The sequence below is a fragment of the Mastigoproctus giganteus genome, chromosome 1 (genome assembly GCF_048544385.1).
Source record: "Mastigoproctus giganteus isolate SK-2022 chromosome 1, ASM4854438v1, whole genome shotgun sequence".
Lineage (NCBI taxonomy): Eukaryota > Metazoa > Arthropoda > Arachnida > Uropygi > Thelyphonidae > Mastigoproctus > Mastigoproctus giganteus.
Window position 1 is genome coordinate 103,724,943 of NC_143575.1, and position 14,178 is coordinate 103,739,120.

The following is a 14,178-nucleotide window of genomic DNA, read 5'->3' on the forward strand; positions in this document are numbered from 1 at the left end:
TATGGAATTTAAAACCAGACCAAGCTACATCACATAGTAATTGTGCTGACTTGGGTGCACAGTGTGATGCTTGGTGATCGATCAAGAGTATGTCTGTTCAGTTTGACTTGGCTGAATGCAAACTTCTGCAATCATCTTTTTTTTTTTTTTTTTTTTTTTTCAATTTATGGCAATGCCGTCCCTAATACACTTTAATTGGACTCCCAGAAGTGCCTAGTTTCAGAGACAATAATTTACTGAATCCCAGTCTTTCCTATTAAGAATATTGTTTTATGCTTCCAACTAATCTTATCTACACCTTTTTCAACAGGTCTATGTCCTTTGTAAAATGAGGTTCCCAGACCTGTATGCAGTATTTCAGATGTAGCCTAACCATTACCTTATACAGTGGGATAATCACTTCTTTTTCCATGATGGCAAAGTTCATTTATATCATTAGAAGAACCCTATAATCTGTTCTAATAGACTGCATTGCTGAGAGAACTCACGGCAGACTGTAAAATTAACCTTGGTCTTTTTTTTCCCTTAAGTTTTGTACCCCAAAGTCAAGATAGTTTCCTTTATTTTTCAAAAAATATTGGAAAAGAGGAGGAAAAAATATTACTAATGGGTTGACTTGATAAATTAAGTTGTATAATTATGTTAGTTAACAGTTTGTATTATATTATACGAGGGCTGTTCAATAAAGAATGATAACAATTTTTAGTGAACAACTGTACTGCTTGCTCTTTCTAGCAGAGCCACGGAATTTAAGACCAAACCAAGCTGTATCACATAGCAACTAGGCAATTGAAAATGGCAGAAGGTTATCAAATTGTAGAAAGGTGCTTAATGATTTTGTAATAACTGAGAGCAAAGTGAAGGAGAAATTGTTGAAGTTAAACATAAGAAAGGCACCTGGGGTGGATGGGATCTATCCAGTTATATTAAAGGAGGTGGCAAAGCAACTAAGCAAACCCTTAGCCATAATTATGAGAGCATCCTTGGACTCAGGGGAGGTCCCCACGAACTGGAGATGTGCAAATATATCCCCAATTCACAAAGGGGGATTGAAGGGTGACACGAGTAATTACAGACCAGTTAGTTTAACTTCTGTTCCGGGTAAAATAATGGAGTCACCGGTTAAAGATGCATTGCAGGATCATCTAGACAAAACTGCAGCAATAATTCAGACACAGCATGGGTTTGTTAAGGGAAAGTCTTGTCTGACAAATTTGATAGGATATTATGATGTGGTTACAAAGGAACTGGATGCAAAAAATAATTTTGATATCATATATTTGGATTTCAGGAAAGCTTTTGACACTGCGCATGGAAGACTATTGTACAAATTGGAGCAGAATGGTATTAAAGGTAAGTTGCTACAATGGATAAAAGGATAGTTGAGTGGGAGAAGACAGAGGGTGGTAATTAATGGGTGCTGCTCTTCGCAGACTAATGTTATTAGTCCTACAGGGTTCGGTGTTGGGTCCTCTGTTGGTTTGTATATTTATCAATGATATTGATGAAGGTATATATCAGGATTAGTGTTGAAGTTTGCAGATGATACAAAGCTTGGCAGGATTGTTAATGACAGTAATGGCAGTGTGCTACTGCAACAGGACTCCAATTTTGTTCCAGAAGTTTGTTCCAGCAATTAACCACCCCAGCGGGTAGTTAATTGCTGGAACAGACTTCCATCTGTCGTTGTGGAAATTGATAGGTTAAATAAATTTAAGGAGGAACTGGAAAGGCATTTGGAGGGAATGGTGTGATTTTTTTTTTTTTTTTTATTTTTTGGCTGATGCTGCATAAGCTCATACACATGCCACTACTACTATTGACTTGTGTGCATGGTGTGCCCTTGGATATTTGTGAAGTTCATGCCTGTTCATTTTCGTCCATGTAACAATAGATGTTACATGTCAGGAAACAGTATGCTGCTCTCAAATTTTGTTTTCATTTCAAGGAAACACCAGCTGAAGTATGTGAATTGTTAAAAGATGCTTATGGTGAATCTACTCTTCCATATAGCATAGCTCGCAGGTGGTTTAAAATGTTTAAAGATGGATGTGGTTCAATCACAGAAATTGGTGGTCTTGGAGCTCCAACCACTGCTGCTCTAATCTTGAGAGAAGATGTCATAAAACAGTAAGCCAATTGGCAGTGATGTTGAAAGTATCAGTAGGAAGTACGCATGGTATTCTCCGTGATCATATGCATACAAAGTGTTTGTGCACGCTGAGTTCCAAACTTGCTCACACCTGAGCAACAGCAAGTTTGCATGGAGGTTTGTCAGGAGCTGCAACTGAAGTTTATTGAAGGTGGTGAGGTTCTGCACAAGGTGATAATGGCAGATGAAACATGGCCTCATCATTTTGACTCAGAGAGTAAGCAACAAATGCTGTTTAGAAGACTATGTAATCACCAATGCCAAAATAGCAAAAGTTGTGGCTTCTGCAGGAAAGTTATGGTTACCTTTATTTATTAATTTTTTGACATTCAAGAAATGGTTTACCAGCGTTCTGTGCCATGTCATACAACTGTTACAGGATCTTAGTATAGAACTGTACTGCACACTTTTGCAGGATTGCATTCATCGCAAATGACCATAACTGCATGCAGGTGGGCAGATGCTACGTCACTACAGTGTGAGACCTCACATTTTTCATACGTTATAAAATTGTCAAATGTGTTCCTCATCCACCCTACAAGCTTTGAACATGCACACTGTAATTATTTTTTTATTTCTGAAGTTAAAGATGGGCTGTGAGGAAAATGTTTCCAGTAGAAGTTGTGAAGACATTGGAGGCTGTTCTCTAACATGTCAAAAAATGGAAGAAACAAAGTAAGTACATTTCATCAAATGGAAAGGACCATCAAAATATGGATGATTAATAAAGTGTGTTGTTAAAAAAAAAATAATTTTTTATTGAACAATCCATGTAGGTTGGAAACAATGTTTCTTTTATCTTGGAGAGGTATGCTCAGGTCTATCAATATTGAAGGTATATGCAAAATTTAAATCTGATATATGTTTTGCACACTGGTAGGAGCAAAGGATAAGTTTCAGCAGTGTTTGTTTAGGCTTCTGAATGGTAATGTAATATTGACCTTCAGAAGAATATCTGTAACCTCCTTATATACTGTAATTTATTCTATTCTGTTAGTGTTTCTATAAAATTCACAGTGAATTCAAGAATTGTTATAATGCCTGTTATGTAATTAACTTACTTCTATATCTTCTGAATGTTGGGCTTCATTTATTTTCAGTAGTAATCATGTTATTTTACAAATCACAATCATTTAGCTAATTTAAATTTGTTGAAAAGGGTGTTTTTTTTTTTACAAAATTTAACTAAGTGAGAAGGGTATTATGATATCTATTATATACTTTGTTCTCTTTTAGGATTTTAAATAGTATGGCCCAAAATACAAGAGTTTGTCGAAGAGCATTTCATAACAGCAGTGAACAAAATACTAGTATTAAAGAAAATATTGCAGAGTTGGATCCTCTACAAGTAAAGCTGTTAGATGAAATGTGTATAACTGTTGATGAACTGGATCGTCCATTAGATGGCAGGACTAAAAAAGAATGTCATCTGATGGAAAACATAAACAAAGGTATGTTGCTTTTATGTACTGAAGAAATACTTAAATTTTTCTTTGATTATTTAGAAAAAAAATTTTAATCCATTATGTAATTATGGATTAAAAAATTTTAATCCATTATGCTAAGCTGGATGAAGATCTACATTGTATGGCAATTACTATGAAAATATCAAAATCCAATTTTGAAATTCTATACAGTTATTTTTGTGTGACAGCCATTTTCAAAATGCATGTTAATTTATTAACCTTCTATGCATTGCTCGTCATTTCAAGTAAATAATATGTTAGCTTACACAATTGAAATGAATTTTGGGTTAACTGCTAGGGGCTCACATCTGGTGAGTGTGGGCTTGGCAAACCCATGGTCTTGCCTATTAATAATAAATGTTGATTTCAGTTAATGTTGATTACAATGAATGTTTTTTCCCTATAAGTGTTAACATAATTTTGACATGACCATTTTTTATTTCAAAAATCAAAAAGCCACAAAAGAATATGTTTCCATAAATATACTGCAAATGTTCTGTCACTAAAAAAAGTTTGCAAAATGCTGACCTACGATATCGTGGTGTCAGAGGTTTCTTTAGATATGGGAGGAAACTGTATGAGACTTGTCAGGAATTGTTGTACAATTTATATTCAACAAGTATATACTTCATTGTGAGTGGTGAGAGCAGCAGTTTGTACACCGTGGTGGAACATTTCCTGTAAGAAGAAAAAGATGAGTGAGTTGAGTGACTAATTTGGGCTGGGATTAGTTCCTTCTGCCTGTTCACACAGAAGTTGGGTCCCATAATTATGGTCCAGACTTAATTTGAAAGAGTTTATTATGTCTTTAAGCTTACCATAGATGTGTCCATATGAATTTGTACATTGGATTTGTAGTCAGGAAATGGTACCCAATAATGTGACAAGACTGGGCTGGATGGATAAGTTAATTGCATATGATTGATGGTAAGTTAACTACATAACAGGCATTATAACAATTCTTAAATTTACTGTGAAATTTATAGCAACACTAACAGAATAGAATTAATTACACTGGTCATGGGGTCTTGTCAATGATATATAGGAATTTTGCTAGCAGGGACAGGCAGGTGATTATCCTATTATACAAGGCAGTGGTCAGGCCACACCTAGAGTACTGTGTACAGGTCTGGAGGCCTCATTTTAGGAAGGATGTAGAGTTGCTAGAACGAGTACAAAGAAGGGCAACAAGATTGGTGAGGGGAACAAAGGGGTGCTCTTACGAAGAAAGCTTAAGTTCTGAAAATTGCAGTGCCTGGAGAGTAGGCACTTGTGAGGTGATCTGATTGAGGTGTATAAGGCCTTGAATGAGTTGAGCAAGCTGATGGGATTCTTTCTTGAATGAGTTGAGCATGCTGATGGGATTCTTCCTCTTGCTCAGATTAAGAACCTGAGGGGGCAGAGATTCAAATTGAGGAAAGACAGTTGTAGAATAGATGTGTGGAAATTTGCCTTTAGCCAGTGGGTAGTTGATTGGTGGAACAGACTTCCATCTTTTGTTTTGGAAATTGATAGTCTAAATAAATTTAAGGCTGAGCTGGATAGGCATTTGGAACAAATGGTGGGGTGAAATGGGAGGTTTTTTGATGCTGCATAAGCTTGCTTTCTTGCATCGCATGCTAATGCTAATAAGGAGGTTGCAGATATTCTTCTGAAGGCCAATATTACGTTACCAATGTGATCCACATATTCATATCTGATATTTGCTGGTGTTTCTGGATATGCATCAACTTAACTCATGTTGTCATTAAATAATGGGTTGGTATTATGCTGATGCATTTCGAGAGTCCATATATGTATTATATACTTTTGGATAGACAGATGATATATATTTTATAGCACAAGTTTGATGGCATATGATTCAGCAGTATGAGTGCTGTATAAAATGGGAAGTAATACAGAGACAGTTGTATGAGGAAAGATGATTGCTGTACCTGCTCCTTTATCAGTCATTGATCCAGTCATATAATTTTTTTTGCAAAATGCAGATGCTTTTATATGTGAGCAATATGAAGTTATTGTTTTTTGCCATTGGACAATATTTTCTCCAGTTTAGGAAATAATTGTCACGTGAAGGCTGGAAGAAGACCACAGAGAACTTTGCCAAGGTTATATGCTAGGTTAAGTATCAGCCAAATGAGGTGGTAGGCAGGCTTTGAATTTTAGCTGAATAGTTTAGTAGTAACATCTTTCTCTTGATACTGAGTAAAGGTTCTTGTGCCTCAATATAAAGACTTTGTATGGGAAATGTTTTGTAAGCACTTTTGTAGGATTATTGAAGGCTGGATAGGGACAAGATTCATTAGCATGCTCTTCTGCAGAATCATACATTGGGCTGCTGTAGTCAGTGCAAGATATGATTAAAGTTCTGTAAAGGTGAAGCAAGGTATAATGATCTTTGTTCCACATTATAAATGACTTGAAGGATGTTAATTTTTTTTGGAAAGTATTCCAAAGATTAGCATTAGTAGAGGCATATGATGCAAGAAAGCAAGCTTATATAGTATCGGCAGGGAAAAAAAAATAACTGTCCGGTTTAACCCATCCATTCACTCCAAAAGTTTTGTTTAGTTCGGCCTTGAATTTATTTGAGCTATCAACTTTCACAATGACAGATGGAAGTGTGTTCCAGCAATCAACCACTTGCTGGCTAAAGGCAAATTTCTGCACATCCATTCTACAACTGTCTTTTCTCAATTTGAATTTATGCCCCTTCAGGTGTGAAATCTGAGCAAGAGGAAGAATCCCTTCAATGTTCAGCTTGTTCAAACCATTCGATGCCTTATACCTCAATCAGATCACCTCACAGGTGCCTAGTCTCCAGACCGCAATTTGCAAAGTTTAAGCTTTTCTTGGTAACATCAACCCTTTGTTCCACTCACTAATCTCATGCCCTCCTCTGTACTCATTCCAGCAGCTTCTCATTTTTCCTAAAATGAGTCCTACAGAGATGTATGCAGTACTCAAGGTGTGGCCTGACCATTGTCTCATGCAAGGGAATAATCATCACCTTATCCCTGCTAGCAAAATTCCTATATATCATTGACAAAACCCCATGAGCTACTCTTGCAGCATGTTTACAATGCTCAGAAAACTTCATATCTGACTGCACAATTACCCTCAGATCTTTTTCTTTCTCCACTACACTGAGTGTAGTACTGCACAGTTTGTATGTTATTACTGCTACCCATTGATAAATGCAATGTTGAACTTCAGTTGCCACCTCTCAGCCCCTCTGCTCAACTTTTACAGTAGTGTACCCTCCTTACTGTCATGAACAACCCTACCAACCTTTTTATCATCTGAAAACTTTGCCATTAAGCCGGATATACCTTCATAATATCATTGGTAAATACAGAAAATAACAATAGGCCCAACACGGACTCCTGGAGAGCACCACTAATACATTATTCCACAAAGAGCAGTGTCCATTGATTACCACTCTCTGTCTTCTCCCACAAAACCATCCCTTTAATCACGGTGGCAATTTGCCCTTAATGCCATACTGCTCCAATTTGTACAGTAGTCTTCCATGTGCAACAGTACCAAAATCTTTTCTAAAATCTAAGTACAGTTGAACTTGGTTATAACGAGCATCAAGGGACTGACAAAATTTCCTTGTTATAACCGTTACTTCTGTATCAGTGATGAGTTAAATCTCTCCTATATATTTTTTTTAATTCTCAGTAACTTAATAAAAAGATTAATAAAAAGATTTTTATTAATATGCTTGTATTCTGTTTTTTAATCGATCCAGCCAACCATTTTTACATACAAAATCGTCACGTCCAAGTTGTTTAGAAAATTTTTACGCTTGTGCCTTCAAGATCAAACCTCTTGAAAATACAGCATTTCTTTTGTAGTGCAATGTTGCACAGCATTTGTAACCTTGCATTTTCTAATTTTTTTTTTTTTTTTTATCGGTTATGTTCTTTTCCAGTGTTGATAATGTAAACATGTTTATTCTTCCACAATGTCATTACTGTTGAAGAGGACAAAGAAACTTTTTACACACTTCAACATTTTTTGCACCATGTTCTAACTCACGAATAATTTCAACTTTTTCGTGAATCGAGAGACACGTTTCTGAAGGATGAGTTTGTTTCTAACTGATTTTATTTAAAATGACAGTAAAGTGATCTGCATACAAAGTTCTTACATCCTATTGACAAAATACTTAAGTCCCGAATTAAATTTATGGTTCAGTGAATACAAAACGATCTGTATATAGGTTAATGCGACAAGCGGCAGTGCACTATTGTATAGCCCCTGTCCCTGAAAGAACAAGGTCATAAACTGACCACTAATCCGATGCGATGTGAGTGGTCATAAAAGCTAAGTCGCCCTTTTCATTTTTGTGTATTCCAAGAATTGGGTTTTTTTGACTACCCGAGCAATTAAGAATGTTTGCCTAGTTACCAAAATTTGTATGTTATATCCATGTAGTATGCTCATTATAAAAGTGAGCAATTGTATAGGAATACATGTAAATTATTATAGCTTTTTGCCCATTACAGTTGTGATCGTTATAACCAAATTCGACTGTATATGATATCAGAATTATTTTTTGCATCCAGTTCCTTCATGACCACATCATAGTATCCAATCAGATTGATCAGACAAGACTTCCCCTTAATAAACCCAAGCTGTGTCTGAACTAGATCTAGATGTCTAGATGATCCTGCAGTGCTTCTTTAACCAGTGACTCCATTATTTTCACAGGATACCTGGTTGCCCAGGAATCAGGTATCCCGTGAATTCTGTCCTTTCATTGTATATAGATTTGTGAGAGAGCTTGCTAATAGTGCACTTAAAAGGAGCAGTGCTGGAGGAAGTTTTGGGTGAAATGTAAGTGGCCCCTCTGATCAAGGGAATTGAGATCTCTCAAGATACCACAATGCTATGTGGTATCCAAGAAAGCTTTTATGTCAAGGCATACGATGTCAAGCTGTTAATTTTGAATAATCCCTTTTCGGTTGTTTGATTCAGCTTTGACCATGAGATCAAGGGCTCAATTTTTTGTAAGCCAAGTTGATTATCAATGATCAGATTTTGAGACTCAAAATACCAAGGTGGTTGATGCTGTTTCATTTTTTCTGGGATTTGATTTAAGCAGCTGGTAAGAGAAATAGATTTGCAGTTGCGAAGAAGAAAGTAATCTCTCCTTGATTTTGAGATTGCCAATATATTGGAATGAATATTCAGTAAAGATACTTTTGAAAAAAGTCAGAAGCGAAGAAATGCAGACTTTCAGCAATGCTTCGGCAGACCTGTAAATTTGTTTGTTAGTTTTATACAGGCGCCTATGGGGAGAGGTTTCTAATATTATGACACCAGAAACACTAATTTGTGGCTAAGTTTAAAGTCATTTTGGTCCAAAGCAGCTGCTTACATACAACTAATTAATGCAGTAGAAAGAGTGCTGGGCATTGTTATGGATGTAAGACAGTTCTTTAATTCTTAATTATCTGGACCAGTAATTCTCAATGGGGCAAAAAAAGCATGGGTATTACAATGGCTTGTGGCCCTCCTAAGTTCAACCCTACCTGATGACATCTTATTCCTTAAAATTTAATTTCTCTCATTGAGTTTTCTTTTCCCCTGAGACAATTGATTTTTAACATACATACATATTATATTAGGAGTGAGTGAGAAATTTTGATAAAAATAAGATAGTGGGGATGATTTAATTTAACCATCTTTGCTTTTCGTAGGCATTAAATGCCTAAGTGCTTTCAGAGGTAATGTCTCCACAATCCTTGGGGGTTTGCACCTTTCCGACAGCTGAGACCTTGGCAGCATGGTGGACGTGGTTTGTTTATTTATTCTTTTCTTTCATTGGTCAATAGATGGGATGAGGAAATGTTTCATTCTATTGTTTCTAATTTCTAGGCAACAGTTAGTATTGATTTATTGTTTCCTTGTGGAAGTTGTTTATTTTTGATCCCAAGTGCTTTTGTGAGTTGCATGGGCTATGAGAATTAAATAAAAATAGTTTATATTTTATTATTTAACCCATCATCAATCATGTCAAGTGCTGAAAAGAAAAAAAACGTTGCCAGTATCTGGATAAATATCTAACTAGTGGTTTTATTGAAAGCCCATTTGACTCAAGGCAGGCTATGTGTCTTATATGTAATAGTTCTTTTTCAGATCAGGCTATGAAACCATCCAGACTTTTAGATCACTTAAAAATGAAACATCCTGATAAAGTTGGTAAACATGTCGAATATTAGCATTAGCATATGATCCAAGACAGCAAGCTTATATAGCATTAACCAAAAAAAAAAAAAACCTCTCCCATTTCACCCATCCATTGAATTCAAATTCTAGTTCTGCCTTGAACCTGTTTAAGTTGTTGACCTCCACTACAACAAATGGAAGTTTGTTCAATTATCAACCACCCACTGGATAAAGACGAATTTCTAAACATCTATTCTATAATTGTCTTTCCTCAATTTGAATTTGTCTCCTCAGGTGAGTAATTTGAGCAAGAAGTAGAATCCCATTAGCATTGAGCTTGCTCAAACTGTTCAAGGCCTTATACACCTCACAGGTAGGTGCCTAGTCTCCAGAAGCTTCGATTTGCACAACCACTTTGCCTTTCTTGATAACACCAATCTCCATTGCCCTTCTCTGTACTTGATCCAGTAGCTCCTCATCCTTACTAAAACGAGCCCTCCAGACTTGTATACAGTACTCAAGGTGGGGCTTGACCATTGCCTTATACAAGGGGATAATCACCCTGCTTATCCCTGCTAGCAAAATTCTTGTATATCATTGACAAGACACCATGAGCTATTTTTGCAGCTTGTCTGCACAGTTATCCCCAAGTCCTTTTCATTCTCCACTACCCTGAGTGCAGTACCACCCAGTTGATACGTTTCTCTGGGGTAACTGCTACCCATATGGAATTATTTCCATATGGGTAACCTTTTGTCAATGTTAAACTTCATTTGCCACCTCTCAGCCCATCTGCTCAAATTTTACAGATCCTGTTGCAGTAGTGCACTATCATTAACAACCCTGCCAACCTTCATATAATCTGCAAACTTACATTAACACTATACCTTCATCAGTATCATTGATAAACATACAAAACAACACTGGACCCAAAACTTAACCCTAGGGGACTCCACCAATAACATTAGTCCACTAAGAGCAGCATCCATTGATTACTGCTCTGTCTTCTCCCACTCAACCATCCTTTTATCCATTGTAACAACTAATCCTTATACTACTGGTAATACAATGCTGCTCAAATTTGTACAGTAGTCTTCCATGCACAACAGTGTCAAAAGCTTTCCTGAAATCCAAATATATGGTATCAAAATTATTTTTTGCATCCAGTTCCTTTGTAACCACATCATAGTATCCAATCAAATTTGTCAGACAAGACTTTCCCTTAACAAGCCCATGCAGTGTCTGAATTATTACTGCAGTCTTGTCTAGATGATCCTGCAATGCATCTTTAACCAGTGACTCCATTATTTTTCCCGGAACAGAAGTTAAACTAACAAGTCCATAATTACTCGTATCACCCTTAGATTATTCCCCTTTGTGAATTGAGGATGCATTTACACATCTCCAGTCTATGGGGACATTCCTTGAGTCTAAGGATGCTCTCATAATTATGGCCAAAGGTTTGCTTACTTCCTTTACTGCCTCCTTTAATATAACTGGATAGATCCATCCACCCCAGGTACCTTTCTTATGTTTAACTTGAACAGTTTCTCCTCCACTTTACTCTCAGTTATTCCAAATCATTTTGCTTCCTGCTAGAGTTTGATAAGCTTCTAGTCTTCACTTCCCTACAGACCTTTTCATGTGTAAATGTAGATGCAGAATACTCATTCAGTTTGTCAACTACCTGAACAGGTTTGTGAACAATCGACTTGTTGAAGTTAAGTGGACCAATGTTACTGTTTTTCTTTGCATTGTTTGCCAAAGATTTCTTGTATTCTGCCTTTGCTTCCCTAATTTCCCTTTGCGATTTGATTACGGACTATCTTATACTTACCATAGGCTTCTGTGTCTCCTGACAATTTATATGCGTCCCATACATTTTTCTTCTCCGAGATCTTCTCTTTTCTTTATAAATTTCATGATAGCATGCATAAGCATTTTTTAATGGCATGCACAAATTGCAACTAACATGATACACGCAAGGGAGTTTGCAACTAACACGATTCGCATGGAGTAATAAGTTTACGAAGAAGAAGATTCTGAAAATTTATTTGTTTTGTATATCAAAACTAAAATTACTGTAACACAGAGCGAAAACGAATACAAAAATAGATTGTGACAAGTTTAATAATAGGAAATATACATATATTAGATTAGATACATACAAACAAAAAGCTTTCGGTTGTTTTGTCAACCTTCCTCAGTTAAACTGACAGTTAAGAATGGAGCATGAGGGCATGTACTGCCAGTCTTGTATGTGAAGTGCGTGATTAAAATTCACCATCGAGCTAGAGTCGGACAACGCCATACCATACTTAGACACCCTTGTCCGGCGCGAAGGCACATTGAAGACAACTGTCCATCATAAACCAATATGTGCTGGCCAACTTCCGGTCAGCACACACACGTAGCCACCTTCTTGCCACTGCACGAACCTTGCTAACTCGTGCCTGGACACCCTCTAACTCTGTAAATGAGAGGCCCACCGAAATTGCTAAAGTCAAGGTGTTGCTATCCCATCAATACCCTTGACAGGTGTGACCTACAGACACATGGCCATGTAGCGACCAACAGAAACATCCAAGGTAATGACTCAGCCGCAAACGCCTTTATCCTATACTACCCAACCCTATCACAACAGATTTGTAGAGTCTTAAAATCACATGGGATAAAATGCTTACAACTCCCAGACAGAAAATTACGATCCCTCATCTCTAAAGTAAAAACACAAAGAGGATTGGTCTACTGCATCTCTTGCCGTGACTGCATTAGCTGCTACATAGGGGAAACTGGGAGACGGCTTGAAAAACGCCTTTTCGAACACAAAAGAGCAATCCGCTTAGTGGATGTGGAGCACACAGCTATTGCCGAACACGTTTGGGCAATCCACCACAACATTGACCCACACCACAATGTCGTGATTGTGGATAAGTCCTGCTACTATCGATGACGCGCCTGGTTGGAGTCATAGAACATCAAATGCTCCAGTACCTCAGTCAACAGGAACATTGGATGTCAAGTGCACCCTATCATCGAAACAGCAATCCTGCCTATTGACAAACGCTGTCAACATCCGCATGCATCACAGCCACAGGCTCCAACAATTAATCACGCACTTCACGTACAAGATTGGCAGTACACGCCTTCATGCTCCATTCTTAACTGTCAGTTTAACTGCGGAAGGTGGACAAAACAACCGAAAGCTTTTTGTTTGTATGTATCTAATCTAATATATGTATATTTCCTATTATTAAACTTGTCACAATCTATTTTTGTATCCATTTTCACTCTGTGTTACAGTAATTTTAGTTTTGATAATAATGAATCCGGAGTGCACAGGCCTCTTTAATCATATTGTTTTGTATATGATTGATGCTTTCAGTGAAGGGGAACTCATTTCATCATAATACTGTAACATAAAAACCCACAGAATTCCAGTTATCGGGATTATCGCAAATGCAGTAAGATCGCGTTTACTACCCATTTATAATATATTGCGCTAACAGAAAAGCCCAATAAACCCGAAAGTGCAAATTGCTTTTTATTGTTTTCTGGTAGTGAACTCCAGAAATGTGTTTTAGAAAATATCACAAAGGCGTTCAAAATTGATTCTTATAATGGATAATGATGAAAGTTTAGTGCGTTTTAATGATTTGAATTGGTAACTAATACAATTTCCATTTCAACTTCCGAGGTCTTGGAACAAATTACCGAAAAAAAAAAAAAAAAATGTGTTATTGGGTTCACATGACGATATTTTCACGATAGGATGGTGCCTCTGGAATGGATTAATATCATAAAGCAGGGTGCACTGTATTTTTATAGCTATGTGCATGGTTTGAAATGCAGTATTTATGAATGTTTGACATTCATTTTTTTGCAATTAATGTTCATATTTTCAATTTTGTTGATACTTGAAAGAAAAAATAAACTTGGGAACTCGTAAAGCAAAAACTGCCTGTATATTGTTATTTCCCTTATATAAATTAGTTTACATTTATGCCTTACATTAGCAACAGAAACATAAAAGGCATAAAAATATTGGATAGATTAAGAGAGGACAAAACAAAGTTAAGAGGTAAAATTATTTGTATCAATAACTGTGTAGTTAGCGAGAGGCCTGTCAGTGGAAACTCAGTAATTGGTGAACTGGCAACCGCCCAGTGATTTGGTTCACAGGCCTGAGAGCTTCTTAAGAAAGAACTGTAACATGTTAAAGAAAATGTAGGCATTGCCATTTCTAGTTAAGGAAAATAATAATGAATTATATATTAAAATAAATACAAAATAAAGCATTTATTCTAATTCTCTAAACTTTACAGAGTATTATTGTTTTCCATATAGATGATATGGCATCAGTTCCACTTGAAATTG

General features: G+C 36.6%; 1 protein-coding gene across 5 annotated transcripts in view; it reads left to right on the top strand.

The window, feature by feature from the left end:
- Window positions 1-14,178, top strand: part of Idi (Isopentenyl-diphosphate delta isomerase) — a 90,349-nt gene that overhangs the window by 34,178 nt on the left and 41,993 nt on the right. For all 5 annotated transcript variants that reach the window (XM_090381614.1, XM_090381605.1, XM_090381618.1 and 2 more), the window contains one exon: window positions 3,389-3,603. In XM_090381614.1, coding sequence (XP_090237740.1) covers window positions 3,402-3,603 — 202 coding nt within the window. In that variant the 5' untranslated portion in view covers window positions 3,389-3,401. The remainder of the gene's footprint in view (window positions 1-3,388; window positions 3,604-14,178) is intronic.